The 24,333-nt window shown below is 36.1% G+C and overlaps 2 protein-coding genes across 9 annotated transcripts in view; one reads left to right on the top strand and one right to left on the bottom strand.

Moving 5' to 3' along the window:
* The window catches only part of NINJ2 (ninjurin 2), a 508,566-nt gene that overhangs the window by 257,080 nt on the left and 227,153 nt on the right, over positions 1 to 24,333 (bottom strand). The window lies entirely within an intron of this gene.
* ERC1 (ELKS/RAB6-interacting/CAST family member 1) overlaps positions 1 to 24,333 on the top strand; it is a 292,584-nt gene that overhangs the window by 70,192 nt on the left and 198,059 nt on the right. For 5 of the 8 annotated variants that reach the window (XM_052667563.1, XM_052667567.1, XM_052667562.1 and 2 more), the window contains exons 4-7: positions 11,241 to 11,315; positions 13,380 to 13,535; positions 15,264 to 15,347; positions 17,333 to 17,500. In XM_052667563.1, coding sequence (XP_052523523.1) covers positions 11,241 to 11,315; positions 13,380 to 13,535; positions 15,264 to 15,347; positions 17,333 to 17,500 — 483 coding nt within the window. The remainder of the gene's footprint in view (positions 1 to 11,240; positions 11,316 to 13,379; positions 13,536 to 15,263; positions 15,348 to 17,332; positions 17,501 to 24,333) is intronic. The other 3 variants (XM_052667564.1, XM_052667571.1, XM_052667570.1) reach the window with 1 other exon arrangement.

Below are 24,333 nucleotides of genomic sequence, written 5' to 3'. Positions count from 1 at the left end.
TTTTCTTTAGGGTTTGAATCTGTCTCCCAGTATCTCACTTGATGACCTGTTATTCTTGCTCCAGAAAACAGAGTGAATAGAAGATCACTACTGGGACTGCTGTGCCAACTGTGATTTTAGATTTCTGTCATATCCTTTCCATGTTCTCTCTTTTTGCATGCTGAAAACTCATTTGCTTCTTAGGTGTGCCTCATGTATGCCTCATATATTAAAGATATGCAATATCTTTGAGAATATCCCAGAGCACCGTCTCAGTTTATTATTCATTTTATGAAATGGATTCTCCTCTTGATTGATGTATCTCTGATCAATTTGACCCTGTTGGACTTTCCCCAGATGTTTTCCTGAATTATGGGCAATTCAAATAATCTTTCCATACTACTTCATAGGAAAGATTGGGTACCCAGCATAATGTAGGATGTATTTGGCAGTGCACAAATACAGAGGACAGTCTCTCATGAACACAAAAAGTGAAAAATTATATGTTTTATTGAACATCTGGGCACAGATCTGCATGCAGTAACTTCAGCAGAGTGTGATTGCATCGCGTTCCACATTCCTCCACTGCAGAAAACAAGCTTAAGCTTCAGAGCATATAAAAAGAAGTCTGCTATTTTGAAAACTCCTTCTTAAATCTTTCTGAAGATTATTCGTATTACTGTTGGTATTCTAGACCAAACTTTCAGAAACGAGATTGTTATCATACCAGCAAGAAATACTTGATGAAATCCAGCAGCTAGACTTACAGCTTCCAGAATAACTCCTGAGTGACATTAACTGCCATTTCATTGTTCCAAACTCACCTGCTGCAGAATTATCAGTGGTGGCAGTGACAGCACATAGCTCTAAAGATAACGAGGCTTGCTGTGCTCTTTTTGACATCCTCCCCACTCCTTCCAAAATGCTAGATGAACTGGGTGCAAATATATTTTACTTCACTATGCGTATTAGTGGATACATAGAACATCAGCACAACTGTGATTGTATCCACGCCTGGTGTTAAGAGTACTGTGGTCAAGGTGCTTCATAAGGACAGTCCAACATCATCACACCAAGTTGATTAATCCTTTCTCTTTTGAATTCTTCTTTACCATCTGTCTTTAGGAATATACATATCTGAACAAGGACCTGAGATTATGCACTAATAATGTCACAGTCGATAAAGAGGTAACTTCTTGAGAGTTTTTGGAGAGGAAAAAAAAATTAGGCCAAATTTCCCATCTGCCTGGAAGGAAGGATAAAAACAGAACCATCTGTATTTGTTCTACCCAGGGGGAACAAAAATAAGCTGCTCAGTGTATATTATTGTCAGATACAGTAAACTTCAGCAGTGTTGTCCCATTTTCTTATTTCTTCAGTGGGGATATCAGCACCAACCTTCCAACAGTGGTTAATCTGATAACTGTTCATCTCTGGATTGTTACTAGATATGTATACAGTACAAGCCAAATATATCTTTTCAATGGCATATACTAACTGGAATCTCCAGAATACACTGACACATCACAGTATTCCTTATGCCCAGATAGGGATGCCTTCAGATGATGTCTTCTCTCCGGAGAACTGAGGAGGATGTATGAAGGAAAGTTCCCAAATATACTCTCTTTTCACTGGCCAGTGTTGATATCTACCTGTTACTCCTTTGAAGCCTTTAATCCTATAATGTTTTTATAACATGCATTCAGAGTCCTGATAGCACAATGCCCTGGCCTTCGGCTTATCCTGAGAAGATGCAGAAGTCATGTACAGTGCTAGTTTCTCTTCCTCTGTGAAAATTCTAGCACATACTTACAATGAAGGATATGCATGCCCTACAAATGACTTGGGTCAGATTGATTTGCTGTCCAATAGGCCCCTTGAAATTAAATGGTGATCAGATTGGTATTCTTCTGGGGGAGGGGAGTGGTTGGCTTAAATTTTGAGACCAAGTGGATGTTGGAGGTGAGATGTGGTGGTGTTCTTTGAGATGCCAGCACAGGGATGAGAGTGGCAACATAACTTCAAAATACAGAATACTTCACTTGACAGACAAAAATTAGAAAGTGTAGGAAAGAAATCTGAACTGTTATTCCAGGCCTGCTCTTCTAACACAACCGAGTGCAGAACTGAATTAAGCGATTAGGAATATAGTGTTTAACAGATAAAGGGTGGTCTTGTATGTAAGGCAATCACTGAAATGGATTGTTCACAGGGGTGCTCATTTAAAATGAGCTTAAGGAAGGAGGTTAGGCAGAAAAAGCTATTATTTATTTTGTCTTCACTGTGTGTTGAAATGGCAAGCAAACAAAGTACTGTTTGTGAAGTGTATGACAGTTATCTAGCATGGCCTTATTACAAGGACTGATCCTTATTTGTGGCTATTTTGAATTAAACAGTGCTTACTTTATTATAGGAGAAATTTCTGTGAGTACCAATTCTGGCATCTCCACTGCTCCAGAAAGCAGAGGCACAAGGCTATGATACAGATGTATTTGACTTAGCTTTATATTATCTAATCGGACACTGAGACAGCAAATTAGGAGCAGCATGGAGCTCCGTGAGTACGATAAGCTGTGCCATCTACACATGCCATTGGAGTACTGCTGAAGAGTGATGTTGCCATTTCATAATGTTCCATGAAAAGAAAGGTTGTTTGCCTTATCTGAGCAGATTTTAATCAACTGTGACAAGATTTGCAAAGAAGTTCTTTTTCCATGCGTGTGTTAAAATTCTTACCCTTTTCTGCTCCAGACTTGGAGAAGGATTTAGAAATTTTAATTAGAGCAATTAGAGTGATCTCAAAGAACACTTTTGTCCTGTTCCAAGATTTTGCAACATAAATAAGACACACTTTTTGAGAGTGGTTTGCAATAGTATGTAGGCTGGTTCAGTAACTGGAACTCTCATACCATTGTAGTATGGGACATATTTTTAATGAGTTAAGTAAAATTCCTGCTTTGTTCAGCTGCTGCATCATTCTTTTAGCCTTTTAGAAGAGGTTAGCAGGGAGAAATAATTTAAATCAAGGTAATTTGAATGGTTCAGGTGTAGATTAGAATAATTTGATTTATCTAGAAACAGCTTTCAAACATATTTAGATTTTTTAGAACAAAAAATTGAGAATTTGGGCTATTGTAACTTGAGAGCAAAACGTATAAAGTACAATCTGTACATTTGGTTCTTTTTAATGCACTTATAGTTTGGAAAGTCTTATGTGAGCTTTATAAAAGAATGACAGTTTAAAACGTTTAAAGTTGTTATTTTCATCCTTCCTTAGTGCAGAGGTTGATTGCATGACAGTTCTTCTCAGAACTGATTTTCAGCAAAAAAAAAAGGAGTGAAAAATTCCATATTTGTTTTATGTCTTTACAGACTATAGAGAAATCACAAATGCTTCCTGATTATCATATGGCAAATTTTTGATACTTGTGGAGTTTGGGTAATTACTTAATTATGGGTAGGATTTAAGTGAATAGCTAAAAGCAGAGCTACAGTCATCCATGAAAGTCTGGTTCTTTTTTTCCCCCCGTGTAATAGTTGTGATCTCATCAGTGTGAAATAATCCACAAAAATTCAGCTACAAATAAGTCTGTTTTGTTTGTTGGTTGTTTTTTTTTTTTTGGTAGTTACACAAGGCAAAGTTTGTAACTAAGTTCACTTTATTGCTTCTGTCCCCTTGAAATGAAATTTTAAAAAACATCTAAAACAATCACAGTGGCGGAAACCTGGCTATGGTTAATAAGTTTAAATAATTAAGGCTTAATGTCTTTTGATATTTTTTTCTATTAGAAGATTTTGTTTGTCAGTATGTCTTACATAACTTTACCAATTCCATCCATTACATTCAAGTACACTTTCTTTGTTAGCGTTGATGTTATCCTGCACCTTTCTTCAGTAGAGGTGATATTTGTGGAAAGTTGTTTTTGAAAACTTGAAGCTTTGTAGCATCAGGAAGTATAAAAGAATTTGAAAATGCCAGTAACAATTTGGAAGCTAATTTAAGAAACAAGCAGAAAATACGTGCTTGTTGCTCCTTAAAGAAAAGGAAAAAAAAAGAAGGAATTACGAATTCTTAGCATATAAGTAAATAAAATTCTAAACAAATAGGATTTTAATTTTTAATCAACTTTCCCTTAGTTTTTGGAATTCACACTTCTTGTCAGATTTCAACACAAGGACTTAGAACTAATAGATTAGTTTGAATTGGTCTCTCTCATTTCTAATCTAATGCTGGAGTTTTACAGGATTTTGCTTTTAATTCCTGCTGATCTGATCATAGAGATGAACTAGGTTGTGTGCTTTAGTTTTTAGTTCACGTGATGCCGTTGTTAAGAGATCTTGTGTGTCCTACTATTTGAGTTCTTGGCTGGATTTTGAGATCACTGGTTGAATTGTCATAGAATTGCAAAGCATGGAGATGGATAACAAGGAGTAACTGAGCTTCAAAGCAACTGGGACCATCTGTTATTCATCTGTGTGGAATTTCCAGCATGTCTTTCGAATATATGCTCATTATTACATCATCAATTTATTTCTCAGGGAATTACATTGATTACGTTAACAAATGCAGGAAGTGAGACAAATTGGAAATGGAGAAGCTATTTATGAAGGAACTACCATGATTATTGGTTCTAAATTTCTATGACTGTATTTTTAGTAAGAGAACTTGGACAGTAATCAGGTGTATTACAGATAACTTTTATTACACATTCTGTTTGGTTTTTTTTTTAGTTCAATTTCATGTGTTGCTAAAGTAAGAGTTAATGCTATAGTTTTTGATGAGTTTCTGAAAAATACTCATAAAAATCCTGAAAGTAAATAATTTTCATACTTCCAATCACTGTCTGGTCCCAGTTTGTATTCTGCAGAATTACAGAGTCAAACAGGTTGAAAGAGTTCTTGAGAAGTCACTTCATGCAACCTCCTGCTCAATTTTAGTCTCTACACTAATGGGGATTCCACAGCCTCTCTACGCTTCTCTTCCAGTGTGTGATTGCTCTTCTAATTTATTTTTTTCCATTTTATAAGTCAGAATTTATTCTGCTGTTGGCTCTTGTACTTCTGCACACTTCTGTAAAGAGTTTTTCTTCGTCTTCTCTGCGGTGTCCATTTAGATAGCTTTAGACAGCACTGAAATTCCCCCCAAGCCTTTTCTTTGCAGCTGAACAAACCCAGTACTCTCATTCTATCCTCTGACATTGTATGTTCTGGATGCTGTCCATCTTGGTGACTATCTATTGGACTCTCCTCAGCTTTTCAATGTCTTCCTTGCACGTGGGAGACCAAAATTGGGTACAGTACTCCAGGAGAGGATCTCTCAAGAGCCATTTAGTGAAATAATTCCTTGCTTTCTCCTGGTACGTATATTCTTAGTCATACAGCCCAGGATGCAAATGCTGTCAGCAAGGACACACTGTTGACAACCAATTTGTGTCTTTTGCAAATGTCACATAATCTACAAACCTTCTGAAAGAGCAATCTGTCCCATAACCTGGATTGTTAATAGAGGCACTGAGCAGTATCAGTCACAGTATTGGCCTCTGAAGGTTACTGGGAGTAAGCAGCTACCCATTGGATTTGATGTTGCTGGTCACTGCACTCTGATTCTGACAGTCCAGACACTTTTCCATCTGCCTTATGAACCACATCCAATTTGTTACTAATTTGGCTACAAGGATTTTTGGAGGCTATATCAAAGACCTCAGTAAAATCAAGATACACAGCAGCTACCGCTTGCTGTTTGCCCACACAGTCAGCCACCTCGTCATGCAGGAAAATCAAGTTAGTCGGGTAAAATTTGCCTTTGTACAGAATTACAGATTCATTTGTAATATTAAGTTACATTAATTTAACAATTCTTCTTTATGCTAATACTGAACTAACTGTGTTCATGAAATTTTGTTTTATAATATTTGCATTTCATTGTAATTAGTAGGAAATAGGCTGCTGAATTCTTTCAAAGGCTTTGAAATGAAAGGTTGACAGAAAAGCTTTAAGTACAAAAGCTATAATGTTCTCAGAGTTAGGCCTGTACCACAAGTTGAAGAACAAAACCAAGTATCTTATCCACTGAATAACGCGAAGATCCTGCAGAGAAAATAATACTAAAATCATATAAAGTCGTGAATAGGCCAGTTCAGATTGAAAAGCGAAAATTGTTTCCTAAGTTACTGCTAAGTTTTTAACTGCAATCATATTGTTTATGTCAATTTTTTAAGAAGGAATTTATGTATGAAAGAGAGTCTACTTCAAGAACTTTTCTCCTTCATTATTCATATGATGCAGGCTGTCTGATTAAGTAGGTTCTGCAGGGAAGACATGTTCTCTTCTGCATTTGGAAAGTGCTATCTTGTGATGCGACTGAAAGATAAGGTGTGTTTTTAAGCATAAATCCTACTCTCTTAAAAGTCATTTTAAATGCACCTTTGTGCTTCATCCAAATGCACTGCAAAATCAGATGCAGAACTAACTGAGGGAGTAGCCATGAATGAACAATATAGTCAGGTAATTAAGGAAAAGAAGATTGTGACTAAATTCCTCCCTTTATTATTATGCACGTGTATATACTAATGGTTTTTCGGCCTGGTGCTGATACTACTCATTATTGAGGACTTCCTCAATTCTTAACTGACATCTGATTTCCAATTATTTTGGTACTTTTTGGTCAGGAAACAAAACAAAACAAAAGGTAATTGGTCATTTTTAAAATACTTAAGATGCATATAAATTACTTTATCACAAATATACTGTACATACTTAATACAGCTGATCTGCAGTTGTATGTAATTATGCTGGACAGAAAGTTACAGTATTGTTTCTCACAGAGATGGAGTGCTATATTGCAGACCTACTTGGCAAATGCAAGGTAAAAAAGTGCATGCCTTTAATTTCTGTCTTGTTTGAAGTAGATTGCTTTTAAAGGAAAATAGCTATTCTGATCATGATATCACAGGGTGTTGCCCTGTGCTGGGATTACTATGCAGAGTCCTGTTATGAAAATTAAAAGTACTAATTGTCAGCCATTTACGTGGTATGTGTCCACAGTAGAACCTGAATGTGTCAGTGATTTATTAATATTGCTGTGTTCTATCACACAGACAAGTGCAAAATCTACATTTCACAATTAAGAAGGATGCTTCTGCACAATGTTCCTCCATCAGCCACGGTTAAATTTGTGTTCTGGGGAGTTTCGGTGTGACTGTAGCCCTGTTTTCAGACCCTTCAGAATCATAGACATGCTTCCAAAATCAAGTCCTTATTGTGCAGTTGAGAGGTGGGAGGTGTTGTTTTTGTTATAATTAACCCAAATCACAGTGGAGTTATTAAAGATGATAGAAGTAGGACATTTCCTTTGTTGAAGTGCAAAGGATTACTTCAGACAGTGGAGATACAGACTTCTCTGAAGAAAAAGCTTGAAAGAAGAATTTTTTATTTGTGAAAACGCCATGCAATGTGAAGAGGAGACAGTCTTGTGTCAGCATGCCTTTAGAAACATGCCTTTAGAAATGTGCCTTTAGAAGCTGATCAGGTGCTGGGTCTTCCACCTATTGCATTTCCATCGTAGTAGTTCCTTGTTTATTCTTAGGTAACTGCACAACTCAAAACCATTTAGAACTTAAATGCACTGCTGAAAAGTAGATTGTTCAAAACAGATATTTGGGGTGTGTGTGTATGTATATATATACTTTTTTTTTTTTAATTTCTCATTTTCAAAAAGTCCTGAGGAATTGTTTGTACATCTTTTCTATGATCATCCTTTTTCATTTTCTTCTACAGTAATAGTATTTAGATGGTTGTTCAACTGATGTTACAAGGAGACATAACTTTCTGAATCTAGTGAAAGTTCATGCAACAGAATGGGATACTTTTTTTTTAAAGCTCAAAAGGGTGAGGAATTATCTTCAGAATTATTCTATTTTGCCCATGCATGTATTTTTAAGTTGGAAAACCTGAGTAAAAGTAACTTCTTAATCCTGAAATGTGGGTGACTGAAACCTTTTTTTCTTCCTCTACATGTTATTTTCTTTTTCCTTTTTTTTTTTTTCTTTTTTTTTTTTTCTTCTTTCTTTTTTTTTCTTACTATGAACATGAAGTTTGAAAGTGTCCACAACATGTGACTGGGGTGTCTTCAACTGTGGATAGTTCTATCACAGGAGCCAAGCTGCACCCTTTGAGATGTGTTGTTTATATGTATTTCTTCTATTTGTGCTGTCATTGCCGAGCAATGATTACAGAAGAACTTGGTATTATAGCCCATAGGCTGTGTGTTACAGTGTGTTCTCAAATACCACCTCACTTAATGTGCCACATGTGCCTTTACAAAAGGGTCACCCTGTTCCTTATCTTGTCTGTTCCTTTCAATCTCAGAATCACAGGGAGAGGCTTTGAGAACTCAAAGGAGGGACTGGAGGATATGGGCAGTATGCGAGTCTCTTCTGAAGAAAGACTAGAGGTCATCTGGTCATTTTCTTTCTTGTTCAAGTGTTGCTGCTCACTTCAATCAAAGACATAGTGAATTTGAGAGTTCATCAGAAACTACAGGACTGCCACTGCAGAGCAGTAAAGTATCTGTATATTTCTCCAACAGTACACTGTTTGGTGAATGCATGAATGTAGTTGCAAGTGTCCACTCTGTAAATTCTGGATATGGGCATTTTTTTAGGAGAAGGCCACTCCTATCACTTGAATTGTTCATGAACACCCTTTGAAAGTTTTTAAAGGCTCCAATTTAGCTGATGTTGAAGCGGCATGCTAAGATATTCAGTGAAACAGTGTCTGCAACAATATATTACACAACAATACAACAGTATCTATATTCACAGATCAAGAGGACTGATAGCCAGTCATAGGATTGTGCCACAATCCTTGAATCTGCTCAATAAGGAGAGTTTATGGAATTTGCTGGAAATGGATCATTATGCCATAGCTACCTTAGGAAATGCAGTTAGTTCAGTTCATTCACTGTGGAGGATGACCAAGATCACTGAAGAGTTTTTTGTGATGGCAGCTTGTGAGAGTAGTGAGTAAATGGGTGGATATTGGACTGCTTCTCATTGTGTTTCTAAATTCTTCTTTTGAGTGCTAGAGGCTTATTGTAGCTTCTTCTTATAAAGGCAGTATGTGGTATGATGGTTTTTGATTGAAAGTGATGAGATATAGCTCTGAGTTTCACGTGGGGAACATGTATGGTGGACTTCCTGTTGAAATGCTTGTAAAGCAAATTCAAGCTCATAGGGAGCTTCTTTTTTAGCACCACATAGTAGTGTATGAAATGAATCTCATTACATAGTTGAATAGCGAATAGTGGAGAGACTGGAAAAGTACTTTCATTGATGTGTTTCAATGAAATGCTGAGGCTGGACATGGTGACATGAGGATGTTACTCCAGCTTTGTAACAATGAAATACTGTGTCTTGACAGCTTCTTATTCTTAGTGAGAGTGGGCTTAAGAAACAGGGTAATAAAGGTTCAGTTCTTCGAAAGGCTGCTGATTGCTTTTAGAAATCTTACAACATTGTTAAGGAGATGATCTCTGCAAGATTTTGAAGGCCATATTATCAACTCCCTGGAAAGAGCATCTCAGCGAAGCGTGTTCCCCCAAGCCCTCCCCAAGATTTAACATCAGCATCTTTAATGTAGAGAAACGACCTCCTCACTTGGTTTACAACCTGCTGAAGAGATAGAAGCAGTATCTGTTTGCAGGCAAGAAGAAGTGTGCCCCTGACCCTCTACCAGAAGGCAGCTGTGAAAGACTGTTAGAGACCAACTGAGAGAAATATATATCTGTCTATCTGTCTATCTGTCTATCTATCTATCTATCTATCTATCTATCTATCTATCTAAAGGGTTGTTTCTGGTTTGTTTGTCCAAGATCCTTTTATCAGGGAATATCTCTCTAAATTGCAAGCATACTTCTAAAAACACTTTCTCAGTAAATCCATAAGTACAGTATTTAAAGACAAAATTGCTGCTGGATTTTGTTGTTATTACCATTCACAAGCTTAAACTTGAGAAAGTCTCCTTGTGCCAAACTGATGGAAAATTCTTCCTGTGGCCCTTGTCACATGGTTGCACATTTCTGCCTGGCTCATTTCAGCAGCTGTGTAAGAATATTTATTTTTAATGTAGTTAAGTAATATTTTCAGTATTTTGAAATTTCTATACTACTCTATACCTTTCTTGTTCAGATAATTGACTACCATATGACTACCATAAAGATGTTATCTCTTCCTTTCCCATCTCTGTTGAAAACACAACTTTGTGGATGGCTTTTTGGATTTTCTTGCAGGGGTCTTATGGGAGTGTGTGGTTAACCTACGTGCATGTAAACAGATGGTTACATTAACTGATATTAGTTATGCTATAGGCACCAAGGTACTCTTATGTCATATAATACATTCTAAATGTATTCATGTGCCTACATTGAATATTAGTGTTGATGTAAGGATAATATTTTGACAAAAATAATAAAGTAGTAGTTACTGTTTCTCCTGTATTTGCACTTGTTTGGTTTGAAATATGTGCCTACTTTATATGAGAGAACAAGCTGTTTTAGTGTTCTAGCATTTTCCATTTTATTCCATTGAGAGCCCTTTGAAACATGCTAGGTCTGTGAATTCACATAAATGGAAATATCACATGGACATTTCTAACCTCCTGTTTGCACGCTCCGATCTTCTAGAACAAGGTGACATTCATTTCTGTGCTTTGAGCTACGCTCTAGCTCCAGCGGAGAAGGATTTTCATCACATGCCATTAAATGGTGCTGCTATGCGGTAAAAAGTTTTAAAAAGTTATCAGCTGCACTGTAAAGCTTGTTGAAACCACAGCATTATTGTTTTCAGTACACATCTAGTTAAGTAATGGACATATATGCCTTCCGTGAGAATATACTAACAGTTTAGATTAATCTAACAGAAGTTAAGTTAATACTAACAGTTTAGATTACCAGGCAAATGACAGATTTATTTTAGCATATTCAACTACTTTATCAACAGTTTATTTGGAGGAAGTAGATGGTCAGATATACAGTTTCTCATTTCTTTTCCACTGTGATGATGGTTCTGTTCAATGAGCTTTTGTATACTCTTTTTTTTTTTTTTTCATGTAAGAGATCATAAAACACATGAACTGGTAACTTCAGAAAGCAGCTAAATTATGCCATATATCAGAAAGAGTAGGTTGTAGTAATTTTGTTTGTATTTGATAAATGGGACAAAGTGCCTTTAGGCTAACTTTTGCTTTGTTTTCTCCTCACATAGGAGATACATCGACGGTTTGAAAATGCTCCTGACTCAGCCAAGACAAAGGCTCTGCAAACTGTTATTGAGATGAAGGTAAACAGTTGCATATAGCCAGCAGGAGAGAATATTCTTTGTAAAATGAGTTTTCATAGCAAAATAGACTGCTTCAAATGCCATATACTTCTGTCAATCTCCTAATTTAAAAAAACATATATAAAAATACATATATAATTTATCAGTATTATTGTGCATCTTATAAAGACCAGTGAAAACACAAAACTACTTGATGACACAGTAGAAACCTGTTTGTTGCCTGCTTATGGCAACATATCCAGATTCCTTTCAGTTACCAAAGAGTCCATTGTGTTACAAGAATGAGGTGATGGATTGTTAGGTCTTTATGATGATGTGGGTTGCTTTCTTTTCAAAGTATCAACCTTTGAAATGCCATTTTTTTTTGCTTTTTGTCTATCAATGATGTTAGCAATCTCCAACTGCAAAATCCACTTAAAGAACAGGTTGTATAATTGGAGAGGTGTCTGTCTACTATCTTAAACCTAACTTTTATGAGTGAATTTGTGATTGAATTCTTCAGCCATTAACTCAGATATCTAATGGAGCAATAGCAATTTGCCAAGAGCTCAACTACAGGTGGACTATGTAATCATATTTCTTATTGGATTGTCCATAAAGTACATCAAACAAGCAAGGTCTGGGCAAATACAATTGAAAATTGGAAACTGTCTTTGCAAACTGTTTTCTTCCATTATCATGCCCTCCTTTTCTCCCACCTTCTGTATCTGTCCCTTTTTCTTTTGCTTTCCAACTTTTCCCTTTTTTCCCTTCCAACTCATTCCATTCCATTCCATCTCAGTATTTTCTGTAGTCATTTCTCGTCTTTTTACTCTGGAGCCTTTCTTCTACTGTCTTTCTTTTATTATTTTTCTTTATGATCTATAGCAATGAAAACTAATTGACCGTCTGGTAACAATAAGCAGTCTTATCATCTAAAAGGAAATATAAGTATTTCTTGGAAATGATGTGAGGGCTGAAATTAAATACTCTTGTAAATTACAACATAGCACTTTACCTTACTGTAGTTTTTTTTTTGTTGTTGTTGCAAAAGTCTGCCTTACTGATTTTAACTTAAGCATCAAAAATTAAGCAGCAAACTACATCTTTATAATGGTCCATTGGAACAATGTTAACTCATGGATAAAAACTTACATATGAAGGTCTTTCATGCTTTTATTCAGCTGTATTTTGATTATCAAAAAATCTGATTAAGAGATGGTCTGTGAAAAAAATGGAGGATTGCTTCAAATTCAATCCATATTTCAAGAAAAATGAAATATTTTGGAAGAACAGAGTTAAAAAAAAAGAAAGAAAGAAAAAAGGAAGGAAAAAGACTGCCCTAAAGACAGCATTTCGTAAATGCACATGCATGTAAAAAGTATGTGTGGAGCTCTGTGTCCTGAATTAATCTATTTCTGCTGTTCTAACAAATAACACTTCAAAAGAAACGGTAAAGAAAATAGATTGAAAATCTCTGTTCATTCTTTAAAGCCACGAGGATAATGGTAGGTAAACTTTCACATTGTTCCAGATGTATGTATTTTAGCAATGAAAATGTTTTACATTTTGTGTGTATTATCCAAAATACTTCAAGAATCTCCTCTATTTCATCACTCAAAATTAGATTGTTTCATCTCTTCCTTGCTTAAGATGTTTTGTTCTCCATTTATGACCTCACTCAAATTACTAACAGCACAAACTGTTTTTTTCCTGTCATACTTGCAGTCATATTTTGCTGCTCATTCAGTTAGAATTAAATTTCTCTGTTTTATGCTGGACTTAGCATTACAAGGCAACCTTTTCTCATAGTCCTTTATATATTCTTTGTACGCTGTGTCCCTGCCCCTAGCCATGCTTCCTTCCAGTACTAAAGTCTTGCTTTCCTTGAAAGGTATAAAAACAATTGCGTCTTTGTGTGCCCAGCCAGATGCTACGCAAAGAGGTATAGATTGATTTATGTAAGAACTTGAGAAAATTTCAAGGGTGGATACATGCCCAACAGATTATTTCATTTATTACTCTTATGGTATATTACCAGAACATCTAACTGTTTTACTATCTGTCTCTTTTAATCCTTTTCAGGATTCAAAAATTTCTTCCATGGAGCGTGGCCTCCGGGATTTGGAAGAGGAGATTCAGATGTTGAAGTCAAATGGAGCTCTGAGCACAGAGGAGCGTGAAGAAGAAATGAAGCAAATGGAGGTGTACCGTAGTCATTCCAAATTCATGAAAAATAAGGTATTGAGAAAGAGTGACTGTAGGAAGACAAAATGAGCCAAGGCGAACAAATGAAGTAAATCTTCATGCTCAGTTAAGGAAAGTACTTAGGATCTTGGTTCCCATTCTAGCTCTGTTAGATAGAGTTTGCTTGTATATTGCTCTGTAGCCACTAAAATAACTTATAAATATTAAAAAGAATTTAAAATTCAAATTTGAATATTCAAATTCAGTAGAGTTCAGTGGACCAAATTCTACTTTTACTGCCACATTTGTAACTTTCTTTTATTCCGGAAGTATTTTGTGTGCATCTATAGAATGTTGATAATCCATTATAGCTACAGGTTTTGTCTGCTATCCTTTAAAAGGTAGCCTACTGAAAAAAATACAATTCTTTTTGTCACCCCTTGAATATATTATCCTTTATTACACAAAGGCTAGGAAGAACATCAACTGTCAATAGAATTGCTTTCCATTACCCTCCCCTTCTGCTAGTGGAGTCAGAATGTTAGTGTATTCTACAACAGTGATCGTGCCAACATTAATTTATACACTTGGGGTTATTTGTGTCTTAGGACAAATGTAGGAGTGAGATACGTTGGTCCTCAGGCATAAAAATGAATGCAGACTTACTGCATTGTCATTATATAGCTGAAATTGTACAACAGTCAGATATCAGGTGCTCCTTTGTTTCTCTCAAAGAAGTGTTTCTTAGTGAAGCCTAACATTTTCCAATGGACTTCTAGGCCACCTCATACAGTAGATGTGTAGATATGTTGTCAGTAGTTCTGCTTTTCTTAGTTACCTTGTGCATTTGTAAAAGGAGTGCACAAATCTCTGAAACAAGAAGCTGAAAATTTCTCCATGTCACGAATAATTCTAACCTATTGTATTTGTCCTGCTTGAAGTTAATTGTCTCAAAAAAGAATGCTGGAGGAAGTTTCTTGAAAAAGTATTATTTGACCTAAAATAGAAACATGTACGAAGTATGTGTTTCTTTAAAAATAGCCACATCTCTTCTTTTATACTTCATTCTTTTATCCCACTGCATTGCCTCTAGAAACTAAAGGATAGCTTGTTCCGAATTGGGAAAATGAAGAGGCAGTTTTCTTCTTTCTTTTCCCTTTCTTTCTTTTTTTCCTTCCTTCCTTCTTCCCTTGTTAGTAGTGCTCATATTTCTTCTCCTCCTGTGCATTTGCCTTTGTATATCTACTTAGCTGTATATCTGTCAGCTACTCTGATATTTTCTGGGTCTCTTCTGTTTGCCTGAACATCTTGTTGTCCAGCTCTGTTTTGTAAGTGTACAAAATTTGTGTTTTTCTTTCTTTTTTCTTTCTAATATTGTACTGTATAGTCAACTATGAGTGTACACTGACAATTAACTTTTTTTTTTTCTCCTGTATTGCAAAATCTCCCTTTACTTGTCCTAGTTTCCTCATGAATTCTAGTTTGAAAACTGTTGGGTGAAGTGCCCAATACTTTACATATATAAACATAACCATAAGTATGCATTTTTGTTTCATAATCAAATGTTTGTCCAGCAGCCTGTATGAAATCACAGAGACATACAACATTTGAGAAGATTTAATGAAGAATAGAAGAGAAAAAGAGTGACCAATGTTGATTCTTCTATTCAGTTCTTTGTCACTTTTAGTTACTTCAGTAACTTTAGTTTACTGTTTAGTTGCAAGAGGCTAAGCAAAAGATGATTGTTGATAAATATTTAAAAGCATAACAATGTCGTGACAGGTAGAGCAACTGAAGGAAGAGCTAAGTGCCAAAGAGGTTCAAGGGGAGGACCTGAAAAAAAGAGTGGCGGGTCTCCAGGCCGAGGTCTCTGCCGTAAGATTTATCTTTTGTGTGCAGTGGCCATGCACTGGGGCTTTCTAGCTCTCTTGCTTTCGGGGTAACTTTTCTTCTCTTACCTTCTTTACAACTGTGTATAACCATAGGACTAACAGCCTGCTTGGCCCCGTAGCTGCCTTTGGTTCACATGGTTCTGGTGTCCACAACATCACTCTTCAATTGAGTATTTCTATTTGTTTTCTTATTTGCTTTTTAATGATATGATTCATTCTTAGCAGTAAGATATTCCCCTCTTTGTACCACATTTTGAAAAGTATTCAGCACCCATTGTGGTACCAGACTTTCAAAGGGACTTACTTTCCCCAGTAGGATAAAAATAATTTGATAACGTCTCAAAATCATGTGCTGAACCTTCTTAACATTCTTTCACAAGAAAATGGAAGTCAGAAGCTGAAAATATCTTAAAAACTGATTGTTTCATTTTAGCAGCATGAATTTTCCTTTGCAATAATTTTATTGTCAAAATAGTGCATTTGCTGAGTGATCATATAATCACAAAGAGAAGAGAAATGTGAGCTCTTAATGCTGCCTTAACTTCCTTTGCAATTTGATTGGATTCCACTGCATTCTTCCTAGAGAGCTTTAGTACACTGGCAGTGTGAATTTACTTCTCTGAAACAGATGTTTAAAAAGAACTATCTGGAAGTGCTATTTGGGAATTTTAATGTAAAGGAATGTGGTTTGCTTCAGATTAGGAAATTTCATCTAAACACTAGTATGTAGGGTAAACATTTCTTCTAAGATGGCCCACCCCACAGAGAAATTGTTATTTTAAAGAAGGAGCAAACTGTCTTAAGAAAGATATAATTCGTGCTACCTACTAATTGAAAAAGTTTGTGTCATCTAAAGTTTTTGAGATTTTTCTGATCAAATTAAAAAAAAAATCCATCACTAGCAGTAAACAGTTTAAATCATCCCAGTCATTGTGCTGAATCTAGGAGTACTGCACCGCTGGTTGTATTGGTCAGTAGCTGATGGCAGAAATAGCCCTGCTACATCAGTACTTTTGTATCTTGTTTAAATAAATGGTGAATTCATTCTGTGGGCATATTTGCTTTTAGTAAAAAGTATGAAAAAAACATCCTATTGTGTCTGAATTAAGTGAAAGATAAGCTACCTAACAGTTCTCTAAACTAATTCTCCTTCTTCCTTCTATCTCTTTCCTGCTTCCATATCCCATTGCGCGATGGAACACACTATAGTTCTTAATGAAATCTTTTCATGCTCTTTTATTACTCTGTGGTAAAGAACGTAGCCCTGATTACTGGTACAGTGTTGGCAAGATAAAAGCGCATTTACCCAAGATTTCTAATTATTTTGATTTAATTTACATCGTATTTATAGTTTATGTCAGTTTAATTTTGTTCTTGACACATTCCCCAAAATTGAAGATGACTTGGACAGTTTTTTTTGTTCATGACATTTTAAACATTGAACATTAGCACTTTTGGGATTAGCGTGGTGTGGTTTTTTTAGTGTCACAAAGATGTTGAAGTTATAAAATGGAAAAATTCTAGTTTTTGGAGAGATGTCCATCTTTGTTATGTAATATACAAGAGAAACCTCTAGATATCTCAATCAAGAAAAGATACTTTGCTTGATACTACAGGGTAGGAGTACGTTCCTGTTACGATTTTCCTTCACGATGTTAAAAACTTTTCCTTGCTAACTGATTTTGGTCAGTACTCTGAAAAGTGACCAGGATTGACTTTGTTAAAAGCCATTTTTAACTGTAAACGTTCTTATTCCCCCGTTTTTCCTTGTACCTTCTGCTTATAACAAAAATTTTTGCTGGCCTTCCATTCAAGGTCACTGAAGACTTCAAAATTCCGAGACAAGTTAAGGATATCATACTGTTTGTTGGTACTTATGTGAATTTATCTTTACTTTTGTAGTAAAGACAAAAAATGACGATTATTTTTTTCTTTCTGTATCTTTTCTTTCTTTTTCAGATTGGCCAGGTGAAACAGGAGCTGTCACGCAAAGACACAGAGTTGCTAGCCTTGCAGACAAAGCTGGAGACCCTCACAAATCAGTTCTCTGACAGCAAGCAGCATATTGAAGTTCTGAAAGAGTCTCTTACAGCTAAAGAGCAAAGAGCTGCCATTCTGCAGACGGAGGTAAAATGGGCAATTGTGCACTTAACTGGCTTCCCATAGAGCAAGAGATAAAAAGAATATTCTTTTTCTTCCTGTTTCAATTATACAATCCCATAATGATTTGCTATTCCTTGTTCTGAGCACATTGTTTCTTTGCTTATGTGCTTGGTTTCTCTTGGCCAAGAATTGAGGGTAAAGAAATGTGTGAAAGTGCAGACGTGTTCCTATGGATAAATGCACATTTGTACAATATAATCCAGTAATATTATAGTTCCTAGGCACATCTGATATTGGAAGTTGCAGTGCCTGAGCTAGGGGAATTTATTTTCAATGACTTTGTAGCTAGAATTGAGAGAGGAAAAAAAAAAAAACAAAAAAAACCAGCACAGCAATATTTTTGAATATCAAATGGACGATAAGTATAGCATATGCATTTATTGCTACTGGACGTTCTTGAAGAAGAAGTTTGGCATGTTGTGTGAAGACAGCATTTCTGTCTTCTGCCATGGAAAACTGTAGTGTTAGGTGAAGCCCAAAAGATGGCAGTCATGCATCAAAAAATATCTGAATTGTTACAGCTAAACCAGCAAAAAGCTAAGCTATAGAATAAGCATACAGAAAGTTTGTGGCTAACACTGGTAGAAAGATTGTATGTTACAAGAGTGTGAGTGAATTTATTTGCACCTTTTACCTTTGTTTAGCCTTCCTTCAGCCATGTTCAGTGACTCTGAGGGTGTACGTGGCCTTAGCCACCTGCAGAAATCAAATTATACAGAAAATACCCTTTGATGTAAAAATGCTTTTCTGATTATTCTCTGGTTTATGATCTGATTATTCTGATTTATGTAAAGACTGAAATGATATTTCCTTCAATGCAGTAGGGGTGTAGGCATAACAGTGAAAGACTAAGTGAAGCAGGTCTTACAGAGAGAAACTATATTTAGCTATTAAACATAACTGAGGTAGGGAAACAAGGCAGAGAGAATCCACAGGGACATCTCCAGATCAGAAGCAAAGGCAGCAATATTACAGTTTAAGTACGAGTTGAAAATGAAAACTGTGTTTAAGCTTGGTTATATTAACAGACCATTTGAGATAGGCAAATAATTTGGGATGACTGAATGTGGAAGTAGATATTAGGTTAAAAGTAATTAAAAATAAAAGATGCAGCTTTTCATTCATTATATTGATTGAAAGTAATATAAAAATATTAAATCACTGAGTATTGTGAGAAGCTTACAAACAAACTTACTGGAAACACATTGTGTAATTTAAACAAAATATTTAAAAGCTAAAAGACATTGTTATATAACCTTGGGAGCTACTCTTCATAGTTATTCAAGACATTTTGATTTTACTTTAGCTGAAGGCCACCGTAGGTGTTTCTTTTTAATATAGAAATCATTTTCTCCTATTCTATGACTTGTAATATTAACTAATCGTTGAAAATATTTGCTGATTTCTTCCAAGTGAGATTGTCATTTACAAAAGCAAATCATCTCACTGTATTTCTGAAACATGACATGGCTCTCTTAATAATAAAATGTGCCTGAAAGGAGAGACAGCGAGGTTTTCTACTTTTTGCTGTTAGGCTATTTATATTGTTTCCTTCCAGATATTATAACTGAAACACAACATCTACACTAACAGAGAAAGACAATTTTCTGTCTGTCTTCCTGTCTTTGTCTTTCAGTAAGTAGTTGCTATGGAGTTAAAACATTAACAGAACTGTTTCAGCATGATGCTTCTCTGATAGATTTAAATGGATTATAGAGCTGTGAATGGCGTACTTTCTCTGGAAAAGTAGTTCAAATACAGTCTAGTGCATTTTCCATAGTAAAACGTAGCAATCTGGTATGGATTAAACACATACAAAGTGCCTTTGATTCATCAGAGTATTCCATTGTATGAGCATTAAGTTGAATATTTAGAATTACCTATTTATGTTTCTGAGAATTTTTATGTAATTCCAACAAGATATTTACAGTTTTTGAAAGTTAATCACATCTTCGTCATATTTGCTGATGTTCTTGACAGAAAACTCAACAATTAAATCATCTTACTCACCTTTCTTCTGTCTTCACAAGAGACCCTCTCAAGCATAAGTTGGAAAGATATTCATAAACTGTATCATTAAGATGCTTGTTGCATCCTGTGCAACAGCCCTTTCTTAAAGCAATGTTCATCTTTCTATAGAATATTTTTTGCTGGAAATAGGATAGGAGCATAAGATCTTGCTTGGTCTCACTGTATGCTTGACAACACTGGCTGGTGTTAAAATATCTCCATAGCTTATGTCTAGATGCCTGGAGAATGTGTGAGGAAGAAAAGAGGTGCATTTTCTGCCATATATTGGCAGAAATCTTCATAAGGGAATGATATTTTACAGTCATTTTAAAATAAACATTTTGACAGAAAGGTGCACAGCTTCATGAACCTTTCTGTTTTTTCTTTAATAAAGCTGCAGGGAGGCATGGCAATACCTACCTTGGTGCAGTGTATCAAAGATGGATCTGATACCTGCCATTACTGAACTACAAAGAACGGTGTCTAATTTGTGGCATGTTCATCTTTAGGGCTATTGGGTGGAGAGGATATTGTGGTTAACTTTTCAATTTGTGAGGGAAATTATAAAAATAGTTCTAAATGTGTGTAATCCTTTCGTAAATGAAACAATCCAAAAATATGTATTTTGGCATTTTTCCGTATAAAGTTTGTATTATACCTCAGTGAACTCTTCAGCTTGTTTCAGTGCTATCTGGTACATGGATTCAATGAGTGCTTAGACTAATCAGTGGGAATTTTCTGTTTCATGTACTGCTTGACATGATACTGTAATTGGTCTATTCCATGTGGTAAATTCAGATTTATATCTTTAAAAAAAACAAAAATCAACAAACATTAAGTCATCAGCAACAATATTGTTTACTTCCAATGTCTTATTAGAATATAGAATACTTTATAGGCCTTTCTTTCCTGGGGCTTTTACTTGCATTTAGGAATTTGAATAGACTCCCAAACGAAGGAGGAGTATATTAATGGGAATTGGGTGTCTCTAACAAGATCTCTGCTGACACCTACAAATATTCTCAGTTCAGAAAACTGAGTTTGCCATGTTAAAGTATTTAATACCACGTGCTAGAGATTGTGGAAGAAGAGATGAACTGTTTTCTGACGTAAGCAAGCCCTGAAGGTAGTGTCCTCTATTGAGCTTACAGGCCTAGCAAGAAGCAAACAGCCTCTGCACAAAGCCTCAGCTCTGCAAGGTACTTGTGTAATTGAAACTGTCCAGAGAACTAGGAGCTGTACATTCATAAAGGATTTGCCCTCAGCTCTTCTACAGGCCTGACTGAGTACTGTGGTCATTTGGATAGCAAGGTGAAAAGTCAACTCTAACATCATTCATAAGAAAGATCAATGTCAAAAGTAGAGAATGAAGTCCTGGGAACAGCTGCTGTATTCAAAATCAGTCAGTAAACATTTCTCTATTGACCATGCTATCAGGGAAACAACTCAATTTGTGTTTCTAATTTGTTATAGGACGTCACAGAAATTATTCTTTTTAACACGTGGTTTCAGGTGCATGATACTTCACATAGCAATATTTACAGTGACATAAATGTAGCATTTCACCCCACGCACTAAGCACAGTGTTCCATCATCTGCTGTGTGTTTCTTAATTATTTCTGTATTCACTTCAACATCTGTCTTAAAAATAGCAGGCACTTGTTAGAAGTCATAGCAAGCTCTTAACACATTTCTCAGTAGATATTCTGTCCTTTTTGCTGGCAATAGTGTAGAGATAGCAACAAAGAATAAATGCTTTGCATTTTGCCACTAGAAAGAAACCAGGCTCTGGATAAAAGGTATGGAACATTGTTCTTTCTGATCTGACTGAATGGAGCATGGCATTATTCATGGATCTAAACGAATGGTTATGCCATGGTTTGTGCAGGTGACTCACGAAATTAGACAGAAGAATCAATCAATCTTGGAATAAAGTATTGTTTTTTCTAGACGTTACTGACAATTTCATGAACCCTACTGCAAATTATTAGCATAGTAATAATAGCCTGATTTCTACAGTACACTAGAGATGGTGGTTAAAATGAGAAAAAACACATGTGGAACCTAAGCCCTGTTGTCTCAAGCTCTTCAGTGAATTCTGAAACTCACTGTGGACTTTTTAATTCTAATTACAGATTCCAAGATAGATATTTTTTAAAGGACTTAAGAATAAATGTAGTTTAAATTTTATATTATTTCTTATGCTAATTGTAATAATTGGAGTTACTAATGTTCTTTTCTTCTTGGAAATTCAGAATTCCCTATGCTGTGTGTATGGCTATGTAGTTTAGGAACAGTTATGGAGTATAATTTACTGCTACTGGTAAATTCTGTGGAGGCAGATCAGTCATTTCATAACACAGTTTTTCATATGTTTGTTACAGTGAAGAAATTGAAAATTCTTATGTATGGTACCTAGATGAGAAGAGCTACCTGTTGTACCTAGGCAGGCTGTTGTGTTGAAGATGGCAACTGATGTGCTTATTTTATTAAAGCTTCATGGGAAATTGGGCTGTATGTGCAGACAGAGTTAGCAACTGTGTTGTTAAGCAAAGGACTAGCAGTTGCCTGAGCTGTGCTGCGAGACTTAGTTGCCGTGCATAAAGTCGTGGCACACTGTTACTGTGAAAGCAGTTAGGTTAACCCTAGGTTAAGACAACGCCATCCAGGACGGAGAAGTCAGGAGAAGGGGTGTCAGCACCTCAACAGCTGTTTGCCCGGTTGTTTCCAGGTGCAGAACAAATCTTAAGCTGACTTTGTTGAAATTGGCATCACCTGACTCCAGCAGCCCTCAATTCTTGTCACTGTGGGAGGATGCCATACATAAACCAAGTTGACATGAATAAACAAGTGCAGTGTTCTGCCAGGAATAGTGTTAAGGTAATGACTGTGTGTCCTGCCAGCCTTTGAAAATATTCCTGAAAGTGTTTTCTGTGGTTTCCTAGGCAGGGACCTCACACAAATAAAACCAGGAATGCAATTTGCTCCAAACCGTAAGCTAATACAGAGTTCAAAGAGAATAATCAAACAGAAAATGGAAAGCTTTTGTGGATAAATTTCTGTTTGCGGATGTTCTGTGTTCCCTTAATACTGTAGGCATCTGGAATATCTTGAATATTTTGTAACACAAATGTTGAGGCTGTGGCTTTGCCTTTGAGAGAGATTTTCAGTTTCCCTTTAAGTATGAATGCAAATGGTTATTAGTTTGAATATTAAGTACATGCAGAGGACATACCTAATCATCCTCTGTGTTAGTTTAAAGAAAAGAAAGCTAGCTCTACCTGCTAAACTTCTTGTTACAAACACTGTCAATTCTATAGATCATATTTGGGTAGTGCTTGTTTCTCTGGTATCACTACAAAATGTACTCCACACACTATTTGCTAGGTGAGAGGTTAGGAATGTGCTTTTAATAATGCATGTGTAAGGGGGAAAGCTTCAGACATCGAGGTGGCAGCAGGACTGTGGTGCTGCTCAGAAGATCAGGGCAGGCCTTTTGCCCCACGGCGGGAACTCGTTGCTCTGTGTAAAAGGAATCAGACAAAACAACAGTGGCTTTTGTGGGTATAACATGCTGTAAATGGAGAGCCTTAGGGGCAGGTTTTCCATTAGTAAATTGAAATAAAGTGGAATCAAAAAAGCACATTAAAACTAAATGTTGCTCGAAGTGCCACAAGCAAAGTGTCTACCTAAACTGTTTCTCTAGCCAGAGTTGTCCACGTTGTCTTTTCAGTTCATGTCTCTGCTATGTACAAGGACCAAGAAATTCAGTGATTACCCTGTTTACTTTGTGTGACTGATGTCCTGTAATGGCTTCAGCTAACAGGAACCAAATCTGGTACTGTCAAATAAGATTAGCAGCCAGGCTGGCAGGTTTGAGCTCTGTGTGAATGTCGAGTGGATAGGGGTCAGTGGGTTTCTTTTGGTCTCTTGAGCAGGTTGCTGGTGTTGGATTTCATGTTCCACAATGGTCTTTGAGATTAGTCTGTGCTCTGTGGTGACCTTTTTCTTCTCATCAAATTTGTATTCAGATAGCTCTGAGTTCTTCTCCCATTCCTTTTGTGTTGCAGTCTGTGTGTTTCATTTGTGCAAGACAAGTGTAGAAGGAAAAGTTTCCCAATGTACAGATTTGAAGTTTGAGGATACCACAGAATTAGCAGTCTTTCAAAGGTTGTTGAGACTATAGGAGCTCCGTTTCTTTGTCCAAATAGCACCCACAATATCCTGTTGTATGTCATTTGTTCCATCTTATCTTTAACACAAAGCTGCATCCTACAGAAAAAAAGCACCTTATGTTTAAACTAATTTGTTGCTATTTAAGTGAAAATATTCTTAGCCTTTGTAAAGCAATCTGCGTCCCATATTTTGATCTGAAGTGGCCACTTTCATTGTGTCCAGGCTGAGCTAAGACTCTCAATAAATGTAGACTATAAAGTGACTATTTAGTACTAACATTCCGAATTTAAATCTCTTAACATTAGTAGTGTTTCAAATAAAAGAGTCAATTTTCCTACATATATGAGAACCTCTGCTGATATGGTGCTATCTTCTACTCTGAAGGGAAAAGTACCAAAATTGTACTGCGTTAGGACTGAACTATGTTAGAAGTATAGTTCTGGATATAATTTGGGGGAAAAAAAACCCAACTGATTATTTTCATCTTCTGGTCTCCTACTACATGTAACTGATTGCAAACTGAAATATGCTGAAGTCTCAAATTGATGTTAGTTTTCAGAATCTCTTTGTAATTTGTCAGCACATGGTTCCTTGTGGGAGTGCAGTTTATC

This window comes from Tympanuchus pallidicinctus, unplaced genomic scaffold, assembly GCF_026119805.1.
Source record: "Tympanuchus pallidicinctus isolate F22 unplaced genomic scaffold, pur_lepc_1.0 scaffold8, whole genome shotgun sequence".
NCBI classification, from domain to species: Eukaryota; Metazoa; Chordata; class Aves; order Galliformes; family Phasianidae; genus Tympanuchus; species Tympanuchus pallidicinctus.
The sequence above is the reverse complement of the archived record's forward strand: the minus strand, read 5'-3'. Positions and strand labels throughout refer to the sequence as shown.